This window comes from Tetrao urogallus (genome assembly GCF_951394365.1).
Source record: "Tetrao urogallus genome assembly, chromosome: 14".
In the NCBI taxonomy this organism is placed as follows: domain Eukaryota; kingdom Metazoa; phylum Chordata; class Aves; order Galliformes; family Phasianidae; genus Tetrao; species Tetrao urogallus.
Window position 1 is genome coordinate 10,852,623 of NC_136827.1, and position 24,530 is coordinate 10,877,152.

The 24,530-nt window shown below is 44.1% G+C and overlaps 2 protein-coding genes across 6 annotated transcripts in view; one reads left to right on the plus strand and one right to left on the minus strand.

Annotated features, from left to right (window-relative positions):
* The window catches only part of CYFIP2 (cytoplasmic FMR1 interacting protein 2), a gene marked incomplete at both ends in the record, with an annotated part of 40,475 nt that overhangs the window by 4,236 nt on the left and 11,709 nt on the right, over positions 1-24,530 (minus strand). For 4 of the 5 annotated variants that reach the window (XM_079542380.1, XM_079542379.1, XM_079542381.1 and 1 more), the window contains 18 exons: positions 1,169-1,263; positions 1,776-1,848; positions 4,808-4,938; positions 5,547-5,637; positions 6,900-7,043; positions 15,133-15,220; positions 15,698-15,897; positions 16,571-16,690; positions 16,970-17,078; positions 17,962-18,038; positions 18,515-18,611; positions 19,338-19,494; positions 19,796-19,949; positions 20,292-20,439; positions 20,732-20,898; positions 21,329-21,454; positions 21,998-22,117; positions 22,979-23,096. In XM_079542380.1, coding sequence (XP_079398506.1) covers positions 1,169-1,263; positions 1,776-1,848; positions 4,808-4,938; positions 5,547-5,637; positions 6,900-7,043; positions 15,133-15,220; positions 15,698-15,897; positions 16,571-16,690; positions 16,970-17,078; positions 17,962-18,038; positions 18,515-18,611; positions 19,338-19,494; positions 19,796-19,949; positions 20,292-20,439; positions 20,732-20,898; positions 21,329-21,454; positions 21,998-22,117; positions 22,979-23,096 — 2,215 coding nt within the window. Of the gene's footprint in view, positions 1-1,168; positions 1,264-1,775; positions 1,849-4,807; positions 4,939-5,546; positions 5,638-6,899; positions 7,044-15,132; positions 15,221-15,697; positions 15,898-16,570; positions 16,691-16,969; positions 17,079-17,961; positions 18,039-18,514; positions 18,612-19,337; positions 19,495-19,795; positions 20,012-20,287; positions 20,440-20,731; positions 20,899-21,328; positions 21,455-21,997; positions 22,118-22,978; positions 23,097-24,530 lie in introns of all 5 variants that reach the window. The other variant, XM_079542377.1, reaches the window with a different exon arrangement.
* FNDC9 (fibronectin type III domain containing 9) lies at positions 13,646-14,308 on the plus strand (the record flags this gene model as incomplete). The annotated part of the gene is made up of 1 exon (XM_079542553.1): positions 13,646-14,308. The coding sequence occupies one exon, from the start codon at positions 13,646-13,648 to the stop codon at positions 14,306-14,308; it is 663 nt and encodes a 220-aa protein (XP_079398679.1).

Consider the following 24,530-nt stretch of genomic DNA (forward strand, 5'->3'; position numbering starts at 1 on the left):
GATCTGGTACTCAACTGTACCTGTGTGGTGAATGTGGGAACAGTGTACAGAACAGTTAATTCAGGACATAAAATACCTTTTGTTTTCATCATTGTAACTACGGCAAGAATAAGCAACGAGTGGACTCTTATAGCAGATTTCAATGATGGTTTTGCATGAAAAGAAGGAGAGATAGAAAGACCAACACAAAGACACAAAAACACAGAGGTGAATTCTTTTTCTCGAGTGTCTCCTTTGAAAGGAAGCCAATGGGAAGTGAGAGGAGTGTCTACAAAGTCAGACAAAGCTCACAGTTTTCAATCCAATTTCTTTGTTTCATATGATTTCCAGTGAAGCAAAGTTTCAAATCCTCGATCCATCAGAAAAACATGGAAGAAAGCTGTGTAACTTTCTGCCTGCCATAGATCTGTCACCTCATACAACTGAGTATTTGTTCCATTCCCTCAGCAGTAGATTACAGAAAAAAGGGTGTTGATTTCTTTAACACTTTCAATGATTTTTATCCTATTAAATCCACTAAGTAGATAGTGGACATTTGGCTACTGATATCAATAGAACTCAATTCTGCCCATTGCATTGATTAAATCTGAGATATTTTTAGCGGTACTCAATTTCTGCAGAAAATAGATATGTTTTTTTCAAGCTGAGACCCCACCTCAATATGACACTTAAATGGAGGTGTAATTTTAAGCATGTGCTGAAGCTCTAAGCATGTGCTAGGAGGGAAACCATTCTCAGATGTACTCCTTGACAGGGATGAGCTTAAAAATATACCACCAGGCAGTCCTAAAACAGGATCCCCAAAAGTGATGGCAATGAATTAAGCCAGGGACAGGCCTATGATGTTTCCCCTGGAACCACCCCAACAATTATCCTTTTTTTTTTTTTTAATGGAGAGGAAAGAGGTTTTCAAGGCTGTTTGTGTTCAGAGCTGGCTTATGCTACAGCTGCCTGCCAGCTCTCCAGACTGGAGGCAGCAACGCACTCTGGACCCACTCACAAATTTCCCTTTGATGTGTCTGCTAGGGCAAGGATTCTGACTTTTTTTGTCTGATTGGCATTTTAGAAAAAAATAAATAAAAATAAAGGATCACCTTCCCAGGGCTGAACAGGGCAACTGGGACTGCTATGAATTTTCAACAGCCATCCCTTTCAATGAAATCCTTACCTGCGGAGTGCCCAGCCTCTCTATTAGGGGAACGAGGTGAAGTGGGGCATACTTGGCTTCGAGACGCTTCATGCGCACCTCCAAGCGTTCTCCTTCTGTCAAGCGAGCAGCAAACAGTGAAATGAGAGGAGGAAGTGGAGACCCGCAATTTCCGCTGAGTTTGCTCAGAGCTGCCCCCCAGCAACCATCCAATGAGCCTTTGGATCAGAGAGCCAAACCGACAGCAAATGAGGGGACTGGTGATGCGGAGAAGGGTGGGATGTGCAATTGCAGTCTCAGCAGCAGCTTAACCAAACATGTTCAGAAGCATGTCCCTGTTCCTGATTGCTCCTGTTGAGATGGACATTTCATGCTGTCATTCTCCAAAGAGGCTGCAAAATGCCTTTGAAGACTTAAGGGAACCCCCAGGCTATCTAAGGTTCCAGCCTGTAATTGGGCTACAGAAGATGCTCTGCTAGCATTTGTTTCCACCTTACTTTTGGCTGTATGCATTCATCTATTTAGAGGGGGAAGCAGGGCCAGAACTAATCCTCAGTTGAAATGGGAGAGAAACGGCTCTTGGAAGTGACCTCTGAATCTGTTCACTGCTGCCCTCTGAGCTTCTTACCTTTGATGTAGACCCTGGGCAAAATATTTTGGAAGGGAGCAGCATGCAGCAAATCACAAACTTCTTCCTGGGACTGAGGCAGGAAGAAAGAGAGATAAAGTAAGTTAAAAAATACCTATAGGGCGTGACTGTTTGGCTCAGGGGTCTGTGCAACCCTACGACAACCCAATCACATCTACAGCACCTGGTCAAATCTAACCCAGCTCAGTAATAAATCCAATAGTTTGTATCTAGATGGACTAAAACTGGAAGAAACAGCTCTCAGCTTAAGTCAGGAATTTTCTATAACCCAAATAATTTACCTCATGCCTACACAAGGCCAGAACTTCATATGTTTTTTGTTTTATTTTCTCGCCCACTTATTAATACTGTGAATAAAAGGGGATAAAGGCCATGGAAATTTCAGTTCTGTCTTACCCTGATGACTTCCTGCTGTTATTTCTCACTGAGTGTGCCCAGGTGGAAGTTACCCTTTGGCTTAGTTACTCTGGGATGCGTACATGTTAAATATACTGTTGTAAATAGATGCATGATACACTGGCCTGAAATTATTTGGTTGTACGGTGCTCACGGCCAGTGCTATCAGACCAAAATCCCAGTGGTGGAGGCACCAGGGAGAATAATACAGAAGTGCAGAGAGTAATAACATCATGAGATGCCACCTGAGAGGATGCATGCCAATGCACTAGAGAAAAAATAATCCCAAACATAGATGCACAAGGAGAAACCTAGAAATAGGAAGGTGGAGACTGAGGAGCGATGGCTGACAATACATCGTATACAAGTCTGCAATGGGAAAAAGCAGCAAGGAAAACCAAAGCTGTTCAACACAGAGGCACTGCGTAACAACATGGCAATAGTTTGCTCCTGCAAAACTCTCGTTCTAGGACATGCTTGCAGTTCTGAGCTTACCAGAGAGATTTAGACACACTTGAGAGGAGGTCATGACAGAGCAGCAAAAGATTTTCAGGGCAGATGGAATGACTCAGCTGGATCTGGTTGGGGTGCATGGGTAGGTACCCCTTCTCCCAGCCCCAGGGCAGAGGACGAATAGCATGGAGCTGCAGGAGGCTGCACTGGTGCCATGGATGCTGGCATGAGAGTGAGTTTGTGGGAGTGCAGTTTGTGACACAGTGCTGGAGGGACAGGAACAGCCCATGGTCCCTCCATGGGCATGATGCTGATGCTACCAGAGTGTGCATATCATCTTTGTTATTCTGTTTGCAATCATTTTTGTTATTCTGTTTGCAAAGGACTCTTCCTTCCTAGATCAATGTAGTTTCAGTGCTCTTTCCGTCTGATAAAAGAGAGCACTTTCTCATTTGCAGACTGCATACACCTGGTATCTGTTCTGAAATTAATCGAGGAAGACCTTCTCCCTAAGGCCCATTACCTGAGAGTAAGAATTCTTAGAATTTTAGTCCCAAGCAACACTTCATTCCGCAAATTTAAACAATAAAAAGGGGGGCAGACTGGAGCAGACTTCTAATCTTCACTAGAGCAGCTTCTGCCAACAAATACCACCAGCTCAGATTAGGCTGACAGCTATGAAGATAACTGCGCCATAAAAGTAATTGCTCCTTCTGCAGAGGGAGGGAAAATCTTGTTATGCAATGGCTCTAAGCATATGACAGCCTTCCAGCAAGTGAGAACCAGTGGCTGCTACATGCAAAACTCCTTTATATTCTGAACCAATTTCTGTGTAGAAAACTGACATCTTTGGTTAGCATGGAAGGTGGGCAGATGTGGACTTGGATGGGCAGTCTTTCTAAAAAGAACCTCAATGTCTCACTGTCTCCTTTATTTTCTGCTATTCTAGGATGTTATTATATTGCCAATGTACAGCTCCAGAGACAGGAGGAACATTTTTGCAGTCAAATAGGGATTTCTAAAAGAAACCACCATGTGTCCCTTAAGTATCCATTTAGAAGATGGAACATAAAAGGCAAATGCAGTCCATCTAGCATAAAATTCAGCACAGAACAGCAGAGAGCAGTGACAAAGCCACAAAAGAAACATAAACTGCCAGGATACTGTCTGGTCATTCTATTAGATAAAATCCAACTGCTAGGTGATATTTATCTCTGTTTGTTAAGTCTTATGCAACTGCTGCTCACCACCAAATATGTTTGATATACCATATAAGGAACTAGAAGTCTCTCTACTAGGGTTATTTGCAGACGTTTTCAGTTTTCCCTGTGTTCTGTAGTTGAGTAAACTTGGAATCTTCAAACTTTCTTCTGGTTTTACTCTGAACAAAATTTTATGGGTTTGCTTGGAAATCCCATGTGTGCTCAAGAAGGCTTGCTGAAAAAAATTCTGAAAGATCTGACATAACCCTGCCAAAACCATTATGACATGAAACATGCATCTTAATGCAAAACTGAATTGTTGTTGCAACTCTCAGTTGGCTCTAACATGTTGCATTCAGCCATAGATAGCCTTTGCCCCATACCAGCCCACTCAGGTTAGAATTGGCATCACATGAGCTAAGAGGCTGAGAGACCTGTGCATGCAAAGGTGCTTGTGCGAGGGCTAATATCACGTCATCACTCTAACTAAGTTTTTAGTGAAGATTAAGTCATAGGAAATATAATCTCTTCTGAGATTTCCTTCCTTTCGTATTGCTTTACCTTACTATCATTAGAACCAACCAGATTTTCCATTGCACTACCACTACAAGAGAGCATTAGAAAAAATAACAATCCCTGCCCCAAAGAGCTTACAATCTACAAATAAGCCCCAGTTGATTTTTATTTCTGAGACAGACAAACATGGGATAGCTTTGGGTTCAAGAATTAAATCTAGATCTTCCAGTATTCAGATTCTCCTTGAGCAATGCCAGATGTCAGTGACCCAGCACCAATGTATATCATCCCCACAGACCCCAGCAGCAGAACCGTAGGGAGACCCTGGGTACACGATAAGCTGGAAAATTTCCTCAACTCATCCACTGGAGAACCTATTTCCACTCAAACTCTTGAGCTGGCAATTTTAAGTGGGATCTGCTGGTGCAGGGTGTGTTGCCTTACCAAAGCCTGCTCAATAAGGAGGCAGAAGAGAATGGCATTGCCCACTTCTCTGAGGCTCTGGAACACATCAGTCTTCAGCTCTGCATACTCAATGATGTCCTTCAGTTGGTGGTGGAAAAACTCCAGGATTCCTTAAAAGACAAGGGAAAGCAGTCAGAAAAAGTGAGTGCAAAAGCATCCTTCAGTGGTGTGGATTAAAAGGCAGTCAGGGCCTGGTGCTTCCTTTATCATGAAATGCAAAAACTACTAAATGGATAGATAGGGATAGGCATTGGGCAGAACCAGCATGCAGTGTGTCATCCTGCTTTCGCTGACCCATGAGAAATAGGGAGTAATTCCTGTGAAGTCCTTGGATTTCCTCATCGGAGAAAAAAGAGATTCAAGACTGCTATGGATGTCTTTGTGCTGGTTCATTTATAACAGTCAGTTTTCACATCCAGCCGAGTTGCAGACTGCAGTCATACGGTAAAAAATCTTTCCATCAAAGTAGAGCTTTAGGAAAAGTAATGGTGAAGCCACTGTAACAAAAGCTTAAAAATCCTGAAAACAAAACCTTAGCAACCAGCAGACATACTCTAATCAATCATCTGTGTGTTCAAAGTGAAATTGTAACAGGAAAGTTGTGTCACAGGGAGCACGAGCACAGTGGATGCTCATCCTTATTTAACTGAGTAAATGCTGTGCAGGGATTTGGATGAGCTCTTGCACAAACCATGACACATCTCACTGTAGCACCCACCTGGAGAGCCATATTCGTGTCTTGGCAAGCGGCATATCTTGGGCATGACTTCTATCAGAGTCTTCACATACTGCAGGATGGTGCCTTGCAGCTTTAAGAGACAAAGAGGGGTTAAACTGGAAGGATGGCTTCTTCTGGCCTTGGTTTTAAACAGAACAGACTGTGGACGGGTCCCTGTCTGACAACAAAGGGTGAAACTTTAGTTGGAGTCTAAGAACTTGCTTCCTTTGGATTTCACCCAAATAGTCCAGCCCAAGTGCATGGAGTTTTACAGCTTCCTCCTGAATAATAAATAATGGTTGCATGGATTTTCTACTTCAATATACAGCTCATTGTGTTTGCATTATTTGCAGCTGAAATCCAAACAAGGCTCCATCGTAGATCCAGCTGGACTTGTGTTCCTAACCCAAAAAGCATTTCATTGGAGCTGCTAAAGGAGTCATTCCACAGCACAGGAAATGGTCTTTCCACCTGAGGAATGATTCTTGACACTGAAAGTTTAAAAAAATTAAAAATATATACACATAGAACAAGTTCCTGCAGATTGGATGTTTTGAACTAATATGGAGAAAAGTGTATTTCTTAGTTAAAAATGCTTGCTGTCATTTGGAGTTATATAAATACATCCTGTAGACATATTACATGGGATTATGTGATAAACATAATTTAACCAAATGCAAGATCTCTGTCTTCTCACTGAATGCTGTCTGATCTCACACAACAGCTACGGTGCTTTCAACTGAGTGACACAAATTACATCTTCAACAGCTACAGTGCTTTACAGCAGAGAAGCTGGGTATATGCTTAAGATTCAGGTCTACATTGCTTTGCTAGATAAGTTCAAAATCAAATCACTGCAGCCAAAACAGAATTTAAATATTTATAATGAATTGAAGTCTTCTCTTTGGTGAAACAGTTTTGGGTAGAAAAGCATGACCTGAAAAATGATAAATTTTTGCACGCTCCCTCCTGCCTTGTTAATGTTCTCTATTGTTGGTGCCCTTAGGGAGCACTTCCCTGTGGATATCACATCTCTCTTTTGAGAGCAGTACAAAGCAGATGGAGCTACTGGCTTCAGCATATCTGATGGAAAGGGACGTATGGCTTGAATTCTTAAGAGCTCACATGTAACAGAAATTTCTTTGCAAACTCTTTTTCATCAGTTTCGTGTCCTCCTCCTTAGCAACAGCAAAACTAGACCATGAATACAAGTGTTGCAGTGTGGATAAAGGGACACAGAAGTGCCTAGGTTTCAACAACCTAAACCAAAACCCGAAGGCCAGGCTGACCCTCCAATTCATGCCTCTCAAAGCATCGAGATTTCTCTGCTGTCAGTGTCAGGCTCAGCATTACCAGGCTCTTGACGATCTTCAACAGCTCTTCCATGACCACGGCAATCCCCTGATAGCCAAGCAGCCTGCAGATTGTCTTGAAATGAGGTGGCCCCACAAAGTTGCGGTAGGAGCTATAGATGTGACTGTAGGCAATGTTGAGAGGCTGAGAAAATAGAAGCACAGTGACAGTTAGGCACATTTACAGGACTTGTAAGTAATTCTCTTATCGTACTACTGTGTTCCATCACTTGAAATCGTTTTGAAGGAAAGCAGGAGAAATAATGATTCCTGTAAGAAATTTCTTACAATACTTCTTGAGGTACAAAAATATTGCTCTCCCTTCTATGTAGTCAAATGCAATCTACTCTGAAAAAATTGTCATGTCACAAGGTTTATTACCCTGCTGCATAGCCAACACCACTTTCATTTCTAAGATAATTTGCTCTTCTATGTATTTGCAGTCAAGGATTTCAGTTCACTGGCCCTTTGCCACTTCAAACCCAAGTTCTTCTCCACCAAAACTGAAAGCTTTATACATGAATAACAGGATAGAATTTTTCCTATTGGCATTTGCTTCAAATGAGTAAGAAACAGTAAGAAAAGTAGGAACTAGAGTATCTGAGACTAAGACCAGTTGGAAGAGACACAGAAATGACCCTTTCTGCATCCTGTACAGCCCTACATACTGATACTTGAGACATTTACATGTGACTGAGCCCAAAGGGAAGAACCTGACCCTTGCCTAGAGAGCATTATCTGGGGCTCTGGCCACTAGTAAATTGTTAGCAGCATAAAACGGAAGGCAACTTCCAGGAGCATATTTTATCAATATAATGTTGGAAATATGGGAATTACTGCAGTTTTCTGGCACTAGAGCATTTTTTTGATTCATTTGGTGTAAGAAGAAGAGAAGTAGGGGAATTAATTCACTTGTATGATTGGCAAAAGAAACCAAAAATCAAAAAGAAAACTGATTTTAGCTGAGACACCGCATGTTCAGCTTGGCATCTGTAAGAGAAGTGCTGGCACCGTGACTCAGCCCCACAGAGAAGGGCTGCAGCCTCCCACAGGAGATCTGTGACAACCACAGCTCCAGTACACAGCACTGAGTCTTAGAAAGGCTCTGGCACGTAGTGCCGCTTCCAGCAAAACACAGATGAAATCCCTGGCTCAGAGCTGCTAAAAGATCTGAAGACTAATGAAACAAATTAAGTTACATCCAAGTGTGCTGTGCAAGGCGTGCTGCATCCTTCCACAGCAACCACAGACTCAGCTCTGCAGGAATTCCCTTCCATGCCAGCACCAGGGACAGACTGTGGCCAGGGCACCTGAGAGACCACCACACTGGAGAGCTTAAGGTGAAAGGCAGCAAGCACTGAAGTAGCAGACGAGGACAAAATGGTGGATCCTCAGCTCCTTCTGCACCTAGCAGTTGCAATACAGCCAGTTGTGCTCGAAGGCTTCACTCATCCTCTCCTTCTGACTCACTTCCACAAACCTAATAAGTTAGGAAGTGAAGTCATTTGCTAGGAACCAGAATAGTGTTTTCTTTTGCTCTCAGATACAGAATTTCTGCTGACTGATGTACTCTTGTGGACTTGACAGTTGCTTTAATCAGTGAATTAATTGTTTTGTTAGAGCCCTACTGCCCTGATCCAGCAATGTTATCACCTCCTATGATTGCTAGATACTCCTCTAAAAAGCTAGCAGGAAAAAAAGTTGGAGAGCCCCCTGCTTCTCTTAAAACTTCACCGTTGGCCCTGATAGACAGAGAAACCCTTCACCACTCTTCTGTGTATCAGTACTGTTATATACACAAAGCCAACCCTGTAGTCTCTATAGTGCGTTCATTCACAACGTGCATGAACATTCTCCTCCATCAAAACTAAGCAATAGGCCTCTGAATAGTAAGGGTCAGAGTGAAATAATTTTGGGGAGATAGAATTGGTCGCATTTTCCTGGAACGGGGCTGGCATTTTGCTGCACGGGCAGACGATCTCTTAGTGCAGCCTCCTGCCTTGCAGCAAAACACAGTGCTGCTACAGTGCAGCTTTGAAGCTGTCTTTTCCTTCGAGTGGGGGTCCCAGCAATAAGACTGACTAGGAGAAGATACATTTTAGGCTGTGCATGGGCTGCAGATGAGGAGTGTGATTCATCCCCTCCTGTCTGCAAGATAAGGTAGGCTCATCAAGCTCTCTGCACAGCGCATTAGCAGCAGGCTTGCGTCTAATAATAATACCCTGTGAGCAATTAAAATATACCTCCATTTAAGGGCGAGATACACAACTTAGTTTAAAGACTGTAGGATGTAAAATATGACACCAGGGTGTATTTTAAGACAAACCAGCTGAACGCACAAGCTGGCTGTGTGGCACGCTCACTCCTCCACATTGTGTGGCCACTGCCACCCCCCAGGAGCAGGAGCAAAGCCCCTCTCCTGCAGGCCCACAGGAGGCTTTACTGTTCACAGGAGCAACAGCCGCTGAACACATAGTAGAGGTTTTCCCTGCCTTTGGTTTAGGGCCGGACAGGCAGGTTTTGGGGCTGAGAGGCTGGGTGTGCAGGCAGGTTGGGATCTGTGGCAGTGGCACAACCAAAGATTAGTCCTGACTATCAGCCTGACTTCAGTGCCACAGTTGAGATGGTGTCTAAGAAAGTACAAAGCAATTCTAAGACTTTTATGGAAAGTAAACAGAATCAGAGAGTCATTTGAGTTGGAAGGGTCCTTTAAAGGCTACGTAGCCCAACTCTGCTGCACTGAACAGGAACATCTACAGCTCAGTTAGGTGCTCAGAGCCCAGATCAGCCTGACCTTGAATATTTCCCATGATGCAGCAACCTGTTCCAGTGCTTCATTAAAATACATATGCCCTATGTGTGATGCAGAAATCATACAATGCAGTAGGCACTTTTATATACTGTATATAAACAATATCTCTGTCTATTCCATGCCTTAGCATAATGCCTTGCTATACTGACTGTAATTTTATACATACACACACACGTACATATCTACATAGACTGCTATAATGTATAATGAGCCACAGCAGGAGAGGTAGCACAGCCCCCACAGCCTGTTGCAATGGATCAGCAGCCCCCACTGCCAACACCACCTGCAGCATCCACAACTCCTTCACACCTCAGTGCTGCTGCTGCAGACGTGGCAGCAGTAAATAGAGTGGTTCCATTCCACTCACACAGCATGGCTATTTATACAGCTGCCAGCAGCATGCCTTGCCCTTCAGGTTACATCTGCTCTCACGCTTGCTAAAAATGGGTGGGCAAAGTCAGCTGTGAGAGGGAAGTTGTGATTTTCAGTGAGTCTGACGTGACCCTGGGTCCAGCAGTGCCAAGAGAAAACAGAAACACCCTTGAAAGTACATAAATTAAACCCAATCTAAAGCATTTACAGAGCTAAGAAGTGGTTAGCAAGCAGTAAGAAGTGGGTTGCTGTTGATTTACAGCTCCTTTGTAGGAAACTTGGCAACCTGCTGCATTTTCTAAGTGGCTGAGTGACAGAATTGCTCAGTTTCTGCTGACCACTCAAACACATTCGTGGTTTGCATCCCAGAGGGTGGAGTGGCAGGCAGGGACGGCCAGGGCTACTAGCAGATGTTATTTGGGTAGAAGGGAACAAAGGTGCTGGAGCAGAGCCAGCACTGACACAGTTTTGGTGTTTTCTTGTCCACAAAAAAGATAATTTCTAGCTCGTCACCAGTGTAAACTGGTGCTGACTTGACTTCGGTAATGCCAACAGCACTGAAAACTTTGCTATGGTTCTTTCAGAGCTTGTGGCATTGATCACTGCATGGAGAAGAGTTAGCAGGATGCAGCTATTCCTGTTTTCTGTGCTTTCCTCTGTTCCTGTTAACACGTTACGTGCGAACAACTGAAATTTAATTTTGAAACAACTGTGAACACCACTAACTCAACAACCCATCTGCAGAAGAAAAGCAGTACTCCCATGAAGTATTATCACATGGCGACACCTTTCTGAGCACAGATTTGTATCTTCAGCTCTCTCCCTGCAGGCAAGGATGTACTTTCTTCACAGCATGGGAGCAGCTAAGAGCTCTCCATTCCCTTGCTCCTGCAAGGAGGACTGAGCGATGTAAAAGGCTGGAGGCCGCCTGGGAGCACTTTCATTTCCATCCCTACCTATAATTATTTTCATCTTTGCTCCCCATTTTCAGCTCCCTGGCAGCTGCAGCCCACTCAGAAACTGAGGAAATACGGCAGGACTTGGAAGATAAACACACACAGAATTGCAAAGTGTCAATCAAAAGCAACAGTCACACGTACTGCCTGGGCTTGTAACAGCCTCGCCTAATCTGGTTTGCATCATCTCCTCACTAATGACATTTTGAAGATCTATGGCACCTTCCCAGCAAGAACGTGGAACTAATAACTCCATAGCCAGAACTGAAATTTACTTTGGGAAAGTTCCTCTCTTGATTACATTTTGGCTTCACAGAGCAGCAAGTCATTTCTTCAGAGCCTCTCTTTACCAGTCCTACTGCCACATCTGTCCCTTCCTGTCAGCTCTTGGCTATGGGCTCAGGCTGCTCTCTCAATGGCTTTGCCTCTCCTTCCTTCCCTGGGTATTCAGAGAAAACCCAGTTCCTGCTCCTATCACACAGCTTGGAGATAAATTAAAAAGCAAATGGACATTGCCTCAGTATCAGGGACGAAAATCTACCGCTCACTGGCTTTAAACAGCAGTTTAAACGTGCAAGAAATCATAGCAATAAAGACAAAACCTCTGAGTGCTAAGCTATCAATAGGCCAGGATGCTGGATTTCACACCATATACCAGTATGGCTCTAAATCCAGACTCTTCTGGAGGCAGTAGCTCTGGAGCAGGGTAGCAGTGTTGCTGCAGGGCTGCAGATAGAGATGGAAAAAAAACCCAGAAAAACAACCTAGAAAACAAAACAAAACTGGTTTTCTCATTGTGCCTCGGAGACACACTTCTCCCAGGCAAAAAGCTTTTAGGGACACCATTCCCAAATCATTTGAAGATGCCTGCCCATCCTTTCCTACTGGTTGCTATGGTGAGAGATGACGGAGCCCAAGATGGGTATAATACGAGGCAGCGTGCGGAGCAGGGATTTAGCAGAGCAGGAGGGACGCAGCGGTGAGAAGAGGGGAAGGTGTTGTGCTGCTCTCCTGCACTCAGGGGCTGCTGCAGAGCTGCTGGGGAGGTAAGCCGCTTCCTGTGGCTCTGGGAGGGCTTAGAGATGGGTGCATGTGCTTTTCTGCTCTGTAGGAATGGTTACAGTGGTTGTTAAGATGAGCTGCTTCTTGAGAGAATTAAGGGAAAGTTAGTTCTCTTAAGGGAGAGGGGAGGAAAAGAAGAAAAAAAGAAATGAGATCGATTGCATGCAGCTTCTGCTTGGAGTGCCCAGGTGGTTGGGGGAAGAGAGCCCTGCAACAAGGCTCAGAGGGCACTCTGGTGTCCTAAGATGTGCCAGCTGTTGTGGCTGTTGTTAATCAGGGATGTGTTACTGAGTAGTCTTTTATTAGGGGGAGAGCTTTGTCATTCATACACTTGTAATCCCTTAAAGAATTACAATATTATATCACATAATTGTAATATAATATTGAATATTGTATTTCAGCAGTTTTCAGATCTCACAGTTATTATCCTAATATTACAGTGTGAGATGCTGTAGTAACAGAAATACTTTATTGTTTATTAATCAACACATTACATATGGAAAATTCAGCAACAGCTTAAACAACTATTGAATCATTATGCAGCTTTTCTGTATGACATTTAGGTATAAAAATTAATCTTTAGGAAATTCTACCAGGCAAGCCTAATTATCAGCTTATGTTAATCAAACTTGCAGTATCCTTTCCATTCAATGGGAATGTAAAGCAAAAGTGCTAAAAAAGCTTCCTGTATAGACAACCAGTCACAAAGAAGAGATTTTTCAAAATCTAACTGACCATAATGTACACCCTATCTCCTACATGTTTGGTTGTTGTTTTTTTCTTTCAAGAAGCAGGCTGATAACAGTAGACTGGGCACCAAGCAGGTTTCATCTTTGGTAATTTTAATCACCTAAGATCGAGCATCTAATCTAAGCTCATTAGGCATAGCCCTTTTGCAGCCAGTGGAAAGAGCTCCCTCCTAGGCTGTGGGCAGCTCAGTTCCCACAGTCGCTTTCTTTTTGCCTCTGTAAAGGGGAATATGACATTTTCTACATTCAAGGAAGTGAAGCTGTGGTGACTGAGGGAAAAGATGGTAACAACTATCAGTGTGGAAATCATGGAAGCAGCAGTATTAGAAATGAAACTCTTGAGTGCAGCAGGTGCCTCAACAGATTGAGTTTCATTTCCACAAACTCCCCTAAGCGTAGGAGTCTAGGGTGAAAAGGGCAGGTTTTGAAGCAGTCAGCTGAGTAACTCAGCTTCTGAAAGTTTGCTGAAGACCCTGAAGACAACTGCGATGAAGTTTTCTGTCTGCTAGAGAGCACCTGCAGTGCTTAACAGTTCTAAAAATGCAGTATTTTTTAGTGTCAACCACTGGCAAAACACTTAAAAGAGATTGCAGGGACAATTGTGACTTATCCAAAATGCAGTGTGTTTTAGTAATTACTTTTACAAAAGGCACAGAGAGTTCACCTGAACGCCTACACAGGCCCAGTCTAAGGGCCAGTAATACCTGTGGAAAGCCTTCACTGATGTCAGTGGCCTTTAGGACTGCACATGCTTTGGGGAACTCAGCTTCTCGCTGGTTCTGGTTTCAGGGACATGATGAACATCGACGTGCACAACATCACCTACACCAGTGCCACAGTCTCCTGGACCACCACCAGTCCCTGTCCGGAGAACTACTACCACGTCATGTACCGCCCCAACTGGAACAGCGTCTTTGCCGGCTATTTGCGCCAAAACTTCCACCATGAGGAGCGAGTTCCCCACTCCCTCAGCTCCATCATCCTCCATCGCCTCACGCCCTCCACCATCTATGTCCTCTGCATCACGTGCAAGAACTCCTACCCCTCCAGCAACCACTGCACCACGTTTCACACGCTGGACCAAAACCCCCTACTTTTCAGCGGCTCTAAGCACGAGCCCACTACCTCCATGTGGATGGTGAGCAGCCTGTTGCTGCTCTGCTTTATAGCTCTCTTAGTCTACGGCTGCCTGCAGTTCTGGGCTGCACAGTGCTGTGGGCCTTCCAGGCCAAAGCAACATGATGCCAGCCCTGAAGAAGTGGGTGAAGGCAGCAGCTCGCTGGATGGTCCTCTGAGTGATGGACTGAAAGAAGAGCTTCTGGAAGTGCCCATGACCACCGTGCTCATGAGGAGCTCTAGTTTCATGAGGGAGAGTCCGTATAGTTCCCCACGCTGCTTCTTCCCCTATAAGAACAGTGATGATAAGACAGCCATCTTGCCGCAGCACGGCCTTCAGTGAGAGCAAAATAAAGAGAGGCACTGCTTGGCAGTCTGGTTCATGCTGCTCTTTCCCAGCTCTTCCCAGTTTGTGTATGCACAGGGGCTGTTTGTCCCAGGGTAAAACATGAGGTAGGAACATTATCTGCAGGGAGAAAAGCTTTTTCAAGTGACAAAAATATTATCATTCACTGAGGGGTTTTTAAAAGGAAACAAAGTAAGCTTTCTGGGAATGGCCACGCTAGGCTGACTGTAGTGTCACTATCTAATCTGCATCAGTGCTGTAGATCACATCAGCCATCAACCAGCATGCACAAGAAATAAACTCCACTCCAATACTTTCATGCCTGAGTGATCCTCCACTAGCATCACACCCCAAGCCCTCATAACACTTGTATAAACAGTCATCATGGCCTGACAAAAGAGCTTTTTGTCAGTGTTAAGTAGTTTACATTTGCACTCCAGCATTTTAGTAACTCCTGTTCTGAACTAGAAATGGGATTCCTGCGCAGCACCTTTCTCAGGGGGCAGCACCGAACTGTAACTCCAGCTAGCTCTCCTCTCTCTGTGTTTAGATGGATATGACTCGGTCTAGGAACCACCAGCAAGCAAAGAGTGGTGTCAGCACCCCCTCACACAGGCATGTTATGGAGAAGAATATGGGAAAGCAATAGCAAAAAGCACACTGAAGCTGCTTCTTGCATGGCTTTTTTGTTTCACATGACAATGTGATGCTGTACATTCGCACTCGTCACACTGTTATCGAACAAAATATTGCATTTGTTTCTTCCTAAATAAAGGATTCCAGCATCCACCCCTGCTGGCTGCCATGGCTCATTTACTGACCTTGGACCCATAGAGGTAATATGGTTGAACATTGGCTGGTTTGTCCCGCTGGGGTTCCTGCGTAAAGGGGATTGCTGTCCTCACAAACCTGCAGCAGGCACAGGAGATAGGGAGGGAAATGGTCAGCTGTGGGCAGTGCAGACATCACGCGGTCCAAGAGGAACTGTGGTTGCAGACTAATTAGCAAGTCATCATCTGAGCTACATGTGCAAAATCCTGCCCCAACCTATTGGTGATATAAAACATATCAACTTAACATATTACAGAGGTTTTGGTTTTTTTGGAGGCAGGCAAGAAACCCACATCTGAGCAGGGACCACAGCTCTGCTGACAAGTCACAACACTCTAGACTGAACTACCTCAGTTGTTCGTAATCTCTGTCCAACTTTGTTTGAATGTGTTACTAGAGCTTCCAAGACCAAGGGGAGCTGGTGGACTTTAACTCTCAGTGCTGCACATCATAGGGAATAAAAACTTCCCTGCAATGCATGTGAATTTTATGTGGCAGGTTTGAAATTCTGGAAAGAAATGTAAGGTCTCCAGGTGCTCTGGTTTTCCTCCTCACCTGTTGGTGGATCCATTGTAGCAGTAGTTGGGTAGAAAGTCAAAGTTGAGCTCCCAAAAGACATGGAGGGTGATGCGCCCATAGGGTGCAGAGACGTTGTGGTTGGCTTCCCGGAACATGGCATCAAAGCTATCCAAAGTCATGTGCTTGCACAGCAACCTGTGAGTCAGGCGATTTATTTCCAAGAGCCACTCCAGCTCCTGCAGCACACAAAGCAGCAGCAGATGACACGTGTTACCAAGATGACAATAGAAACTGTTGGTTCAGTTGCCAAGGGATGATATTATATCCACACCCACACAGAGAACTTCCCAGGTGAGGATGTAACAAATGTTAAATACAATGATTTCACTCAGTGACTGAGGCCAACTGCACTTCTACTCTAGGGGGTCCTGGTCCACTATCTCCTAAACCTGCAGGCAGCAAAATTAATTTATTCCCCACTGAGTGCTGGCTGGCTTTCACATCAGAATCCTTCAGAGGTGGAAACTGGTAATTTTACACTACTTGACTCTGATACTTCTGTAAAGTATCAAAGGCAGAAAATCCTGCACAAACGATCTCAGCTACCTGTATTCAACAGGGGGAATTACAGTCAAGATTGCCTACTGTCAGATCACTGGACTCTGTTCTATGAGCTCCGCAAAATTTAAATACTGACTGTCACCTTATGATTTACTCAAATAGTTCACAGTCTAATAATAATGCAATTAAGGCTTCATAAGTAGAAACAGTAGAGATTCAGTGTCATAAAGGAAAATACATGGTTGGCTGAACCCTACTGTAGGTGGGACAACTAGCAGAAGATCGCTGACTCTGTATTCATAGCAGTGTATTATTCTCTCAATTCATACTCTCAGTAATAGTTCTTACCACTATGGATGTCAGGTCCTCACTCTCAAAGCGGCTAATGGCCTGGTCTAATGATTTGTACATTGCTGCTGAGATACGCTGGGTTATGAGCCTGTTCAGGTCAATTGACCTGCCCAGCAACTGGGAAAAGAAGAAAAGAGAGGTGTATGTTACATTCAGATTAGGGAAGGTTGGTAGTAAGCCCTCTATTGGGTACACCACTACCTGGAAATAAGGTTGGAAATATGGAGTGTAACTCATTAATTCCCTCAACCCAATGTCCTGAGTGCAGTGAGACAGAAACACATTCAATTCTTCTCATTCCAGCACTGGTTTCAATTGAGCCCAGCACTAGGATGCCAGCTGCCCACTAAAGAATAATAGATTAAGAGCTATGAATAATACTTGCTTGCAGTGTACCTGGACATGCCTTTGCTTGAGCAGTGTCTCATAGCGGTTTGATGGTGGGTATGGAATGATCACCCCATAATTCTTGCATTCAGCCCGGAAACGTTTGTCCAGCAAAACACTGAAACAGGCAACTAACATCAGGAAAACGCAAACACACACAATCATCTTCTTTCTGGATTTGTTCCAGAGCTATATTCATCCTTCTTTTCATCTTGGTCTGAATGCCAACAAATGTCCACTTGCTTTGCTTTCATTTCTAAGTCGCAAAGCAGCAGTTGTCACCTGGTGACTTCCATGCTGCTACCACTCTTGGCTTTTATGGCTAAAACATCCAAAAATATAAAAGACTGTACTGAAAGGTATCACTAGTACCAAGTAGTGGGGTGGTCTCCTTATCTAAGACCAATCGTGATCTAGAAACAAAACTCTTTGCAGAGTTAGACTAAGACTTGTGCACATTTGGAGACATGAGAGGAGATTAGAGTTCATCTGTATTCTTTAAATTGTTAAAAGGAAATGTCACAAAGGGCTTATATCCTCATCAGGGAGCAGGTAACTCTGCAGAAGTCCTGCAGTCTGAGGTATGACCTATGACTGTGTATCAATTTGGCCATTTTAAGTCTTGATGCTCTACTAGGGTGAGGACAAGCGAATATCCCTGCTTCCTATAGCTGGGAGGCTTCCAGTACTCATCTGCCTGGTACACAATCAAAAGTCAAGCAAGGACATGTCTTCAATAGGATTGATCTGCTCTGCTGCTGCTCCAGAAAATGGTACTCAGACAGCTACATAGGATATCAATCATTTGTATTTCACTGTTCACCATGTCTGCTTGCCACCATTAATTTATTTTCCCTATCTACACTGGTCTACATGGATACTAAGCTTGGTGAGACAAGGATAATCTTTTGTTTTGTCTACCTGCAGTGGCTACACCCTGAGGGGTACCTTTTGGTTAACAGCAATATCATCACTCAGCAGCAGCAGTCGGGTTCTCCTACCTGCCAGCCATTGCTTTATAATAGGCAAAGATCTGATCTGCCAGCTTGTACACAAACTGATCAAAGCATAAATTCACCTGGGGGAGAAAAAAAAAAAATCACAAAGGTGTCATCAGTGCAAAGTGGCTCCTTCCTACTCTTGCAAGATTGGTATAACTCAATACAGAGCTTATAGTTTCTGCCTGTTCTTACAGATCCCAATCTCCCCAACCCAGTCATCCTTCGCTCTCAGAGATCTCCAGGTTGTCATTTTCCTCTGATGTCTCATAACCCTCTGCCCATCAGACAGACTCTTCCAGGCTCACAGTGTCTGACAGCATTTGGCTTCCACTGGTCCCACAGTACTGCTAAGTTGAAGCCCTTAATCAACAGAGCATGTAAGCTCTCTGAGTATTTTGATCTTCTGAAAATCTCTCAGAACATATTCAGAATATCAGAATATATATTTTTCAGAGTACGCCTATTATTGATTCACTGAACTGCTGGGCTGGGCTGACAAACAGGACAGTGTGACCCCTACTGTGCTCTTTCTATACAATAAAGAGGAACTTACTTCAGCTTCAATTTCATCGTACAGGAACTGCTTTTTGAACTTGGTCAAGGCATAGTACGCGCTGTCATTATAGAGGTCCAAGGGGTATAGTACATATCTGAGGACAAGAAGACATCATATCTTCAATTAACCTTGGAGATATCAGCATAAAGAGCAGCCACTCAGTGCAAGAACTGGCATTTTTCTGTCTTTCACTCCTTTTACCTCCATTCACTCCAGACCCTCAAGTTCCCCCATCTCACTCCTTGTCTGATTTGCTGGAAGCTGCAAGAACAGATCTGGGTGTGTGCTGTGTCTTATTCAATCAATGCCATCTCCTTCTCTGCCCTATAAAAAATGTTGTCTTGCCCTCACTCCAGAGCGCCTTGCCAATGGTTATAAAATGGAAAACAAAGCTTCCTTAATGAGGAAGATAATATGAATATAATTATACTTGCATTACAGCAATTTCTGATCATTTATCAGATGTACAAAAGAAGTGCTTAAAGTTCTTTATCCAGGGTTCATGTCCCTTTGGTTGCACATGCTGTTTGACTGCTGTGTGCAGACCACTACCACCGAGTTGAGTGGATATTCTAATGCAGCAATTCCCAACTGCTGGTTTATGATGGAGGATCAAGTTTCAATGTCAAGAAGCAGCTAGTGTGCATCTGCTGATGAGTTATTCATACATTACACACTCATGCAGCAGCAAGTCAAAAAACATGTTTGTTTTTTTTTCTCACCCTTGTCAAAGAGATATTCATCCCCAGCCTACTCTTCACCAAATCAAAATCTCAAGCCCCACTGAAGGCACAACCCACCACAGCCCATCATCTCTTACTCCATCATGGAGGGTTCTTTGGTTTCCAGAATATGGTCCGTGAGGATCCAGGGCATGGACATTTCAATGGGGAACTGGATGCGGCGGCCCATCGTCAGCTCCAGGAAGAACTCCCGGAACCAGAGCTGGGAAAGGTCACAGCACTGCTGCAGCGCTTCTGCAACACAGAGAGATCCCCCAGTGGGAAGACTCAGAAGTCATCCTAGGATGGAAAGAAAACTCCACTCCTAGAAACTAAACTACCACTAATGGCTCTTTTGCTATTGCTGACTCATTCCCGTTCTCACAATGATTACTACCTAGAAGCACGCCTGCATCAGCCACAAGTAGAACACTTGGGAAAAATCAAGGAAAATCTTCTGTGCAAATCAATGAGGAGCAAAACTATACATAAATCTTTGCCTGTCCAAGAATGTGAGAGTTGGATTCAAGTCTCCCCCTGCCATAGTTTCACTCACCACTGATGTTGAGAAGGTGGGTGAAGAAGAACGACTGCTTGTGGAACTCCTCAATGGCCAAGACTATAGGCCCATCCAAGCTGCTCCTCAGAGTCTTCTTGGAGCCACTCTTGTCTGCTATGAGGGACTCCAGCATGGTCCGCACCATGTAGAGCTTAGGAAGGAAGTTAACAGTCACTACTCTCCTGTGAGATACCACTGCACGCAAACATGATGCTCTGCAGCAAAAATTAACACTTCTGCTTCTACTTCGGCTTACGCTCTACTTTCTGCACCCTTTGGGCCACCATCATTCTGAGATAGAAATAATCACACCCATAGCAAGTGAGACGTGGGGAACTATACAACAAGCTAGGCATCAAAGAAATGTTTAACATGTAACATGAGGGTAAAGACATTACTGGATAGCCCATGGAAAGAGCTGCTAACCCACAGAATGGAAGATTCCTACATGACTGTAGGACCATTAATTCCATAGAAATAGAGATTTACATACCTGTGTACTTGATGGTCCTACTGCTCGTCGTGGGACTTTAATATCAAATCCACCCTTGGGGTCCTTTTCACCTCTCAGGCAAGGATCATTTGGAGGCTCTCGACCTCCCTCCCAGTCACAGATTGTCTTTCGAATTGCTTGAAGAACACTGGGATGGGTAGGGAGAGGGAAATTAGTGCTTAACTTGATTTTACTGCAAGGCAAAAACACTCACAGCTATGAACATTAGCAGGGGAAGTATATGGAGTGGGGAGTTACACTGTTGTTTGTAGGGGAGTCATGTCCAAAAGTGGACTGTGGAAAGAGTTGCTGGCCAAGGTATGTTGACTGACTGTATAATATTAAGCTGTGTACAGGACTACACACTTACATAGTACACCTGTACTATATACTACACCAATAAATACATTGGCTTTGTATTACATTCAAGAAAGACCAACCTGATCAGGACATTCTTCTTCTTCCTTACTGCCTGCCTGAGGGGCTCTCGCAGCGTCACCTGGGCAAAGTCCTGCAAAGCTGCATAGATAGTGTTGCGGATGGCTTGGTTAAAGACACTCTCCATCCGGCCCATCAACACTTGTAGACCTTTGATCATGGCAATTACCTGAAACAAAAATTGAAAACAGATGTACTTCCTATTTTGTCATTTGTATGGAGAGGTCCATAAACATTAAGATAATTTGATAATAAATTCTATTCAAGTAACTTAAGTACAGCAAATAGGTGGCTAATTTTTTTTTTCGTTGTTATATGCTGGGGAGAGCATTTCCACCACCAGTTTCTTGCAAATGGCCCCTGTCCTTTGGCAGAATTTGTTTTCATTCTTGATTTCTTGATATCTTTAATAACACCCAACCCTGGAAAACTGCACATGTTCCAAATGTCCTTTGTGCCTGATAGGAAAACAGCCCTTGCTGGCTCTTAGTCACTCTTTTTTATGCAAAAATCAAAACTTCAAAATGCAGAAAAATTGATCTCCAAGCCACTCTCTCTGCCATGGCAGTAAAGAGAGCAAGGCAGTAGATGGCACCTACCTCCACAAAGGCAAACTTCTCTTCGCTGGTATAGTTGTACCGGGTAGCTCGTTCATACTCTTCTGCTGTTCCTGGACAGTCCTTGTTGCAGAACTTATCGGTGGGATGAACCAGCTTCCAAGAGTACTGGAAAATGGAAACAGATACTGTCAACATTGCAGTGAGTGAGAAGCAAGCCTGGAGACTGAAGAGAGCTCTATGCCTGAGAAACAGTCCCTGGAAATCAGAACACTTGCTTGACACAACTTTGGGTGCAGAATGTATACTTTTTCCTGGCTTGAACATCACTGTATTAAATATTGTTTTTGTTTATTTGATGGTTTGCCAGTTATATTGGGCTTTTGACATCTGTGGGCTTTCTATGGTCATTTAAATTAGTTTTACTTGCTCAAGATCCAGACCTGTCATGCACCCTTCCATACTTAATGTGGACACCCCAGAACGTGTGAAGGGCAGTGCAGCTCTTGGGAGGGATGAACAAGTTCTCTTTCTCTATTTGTTGTAGAGAAGTTCAGGGTGATCAGCTGTCTGATTTTAGTATGTTAGTTAAAGGCTTAAAGTAAGGTGGCATGCAAACAGCCTCATCATTTCACAGTCTGTACCATATAGCCTGCTAACAAATTGACACTCACTTACGAAGAGGAGGACATTACACACTGATGCACTCACCACTTCCATGACATGGGCACTCCACTTGGACAGCAGCTGCAGTCCCCGTAAAGCGAGGTCAAAGAGCTCCCGGTACTCTTCATCAGACTTCTGGCTGTCCAGCCCTGAGCCGGTGACCACCTGGAGGAGATCACATCGTGTCAGGGCCGGAGTCAGCAACTTGCTGCAGCTTCGGTTGAGTCAAACAGCAGCAGCAGATCTCCCTCCCAAATCCCAGCTGAAATGAATTCCCCATGATCTTATGATCAAGATAAAACTGGGCTGTGCATGTTTTCTCCCTTGAGAAAAGGAGTGTAACTTGGCAGGACTCTTACTACCCAGGCAGTCAATTTATTTCCTACAGAAAAATGAGTTTGACCCGTAACCTCAAAGCAAATAACTGACCTTTTCATTCCACTTTCCCATTTCTCTGTGGTAGTCTAATACCACTGAACTCCTCTAGCCTTTACTGACATAAAGTTCAAATAAGCATACACAAATGCCAAAACAAAAGGGCTGAGAATTCTAACAATTCACTGAACTAACAGTGATCAATGAGGATCACGCAATTGCAAAAAACAGTCAGAATTGCATCAGAAAAGGCTCTGACATTCAGTAATGAACAGAGAACAGTGAATTTCCCTCAGAGCTCTAATGGCTCTGTGCAACAAAAAAGACCCATCTGCAAGACATGGGTGTTCTGCCACCCACAGCTGATGATAAACAATTAGTTGCAAAAATATTTCTACTCCTTATTTCAACTAAGCTCTGGCCAAAAAGTGATAGCTTTCGGAGTAGGTCTCCCAGTGCACAATTTTGCACCCACAGGGACCTTTCATAACTCATTTTCTTTTATTGCTGGATCGAGCAGCAGTTTGTTCCATTTGTGTCCTTTCACCCATCTCACTCTATGTCTTGGCAGACCATACTAATGCCACATTTGTCCTCTCCCAGCCTTGTCTGTCTAATGAACTCAATTAAAGCGACTGCCCCTGAGCTTACCTCACTGTTGCTGTAGCGAGCGAGCTCAGAAATGAAGCGAATGTGGTCATCTCGGATCTGGACCATCTGCTCACAGATGTTGTACTGCGGACTTATGCTGCTCTGAGTGCACGTCCACCTGAGCAAAAAAGCAACGGCTTCAAGAAGAGGACACGGGGCTCAGCTCAGACACCCCAGGAACAAAGCTTGTACTCAGCTGCTCTCTTCATCTCAGTGTGCCCAAGACATGCCGCCTTCAGGGCAAATGTCAGCTTGTGTCTTCCCTCTCACATTTAGGGCATATGATGAATTTCAGAGGTGGTCTCAGAGGTATGACAGGATGCTTGCTCCGCATTTCTACCAGAACATCTCTGCTCCATCCACTCTGGAGGCTGCACTCCATTATGGGTTACTTAACTCTCATACGCAGAGGAGACTACTTCCCTGGCTGCTGTCAGGCAAGCTCTCAGGGAAGAACAAATTGCAGAGCTCCATCATCATTTGCATCCTTTCTGCTAAATATAAGGATAATCATTCCTTTAGAGGACATCTTTCTGAGTCTGAGGCTGGGTCATGCCTCTGCTGCAAGGAAATACCCTGCAAGGAGCCAGCAGCAAAATATCCCTTCTGCTCTACTTGGTTCTGGGTTATATTGACAGCTCACTGAAAAACCCTGAGTGTAAACAATGAGCAGGATATGATCAAATGAACTAGATATTCATTTGCACTGAGCCACATGTACTGTGTAACAGTGCAATGCGCTCTTAAAAGGAAGACAGTTCTCCCTTCCAGTGGCACAGTCATATGAAGAAGTGGTCACAATAAGCCTGAATCAAGTCTAATTTAACATCTAATTTTTCCCAGATCCTTATTGCCTACAGACATAGAAACAGAATGGCTCCATTAGACTGATTTGAGCAAACAAACATGTTTCATCATTACAGTGGTTTTAGATGTTTTTTTTTTCCCCACTAAATAACCGGCCATCTTAAGATAGTCTTCTTCTCCAGTATAGACTGGCTATACAAAAGGGAAGTGAGCACCCTGCTTCTGACATGGACATAGACACAAAAACCTATTCCCACAGTTAACTGTAGGCACCTGTTGCCAATCTTTGTGGTGCTGGAAGGTGTTGGAAGTGCTGGACCATGTCACCCCTCGTTAATCCAGCCTCCCACATTCCCATCACTCCACTCTTACCCGTTTCAATGTCCTGTGTTCCCCACCGGACAATTGGCAGGCTAGCAGCAATTGCCAGGGCTGCCCCAGCCCTTCCTGCTACATACAATTTAGTCCACAGTGCAGAAACAAAAGGCCATGCAGGAAAAACAGCAATTAAATCTATTTTCATGGAGACACGGAGGGAAAGAAAGTGACAAAAACAATATTAGTAAGAAATGGGGAATATATGGAACCAACTTGGCAGTTAATGCTGGAAGCCCCATGCAATTTGCTGAGAAAGCAAGTGAGTGAAGAAACATCAGTTAGTAAGGTGCAGCACAGAGACCTGGTAGACAGATTTTGAGACAGACATTGAATTGTGCACAGGTAAACAGCCCATGAGCTACGTCGG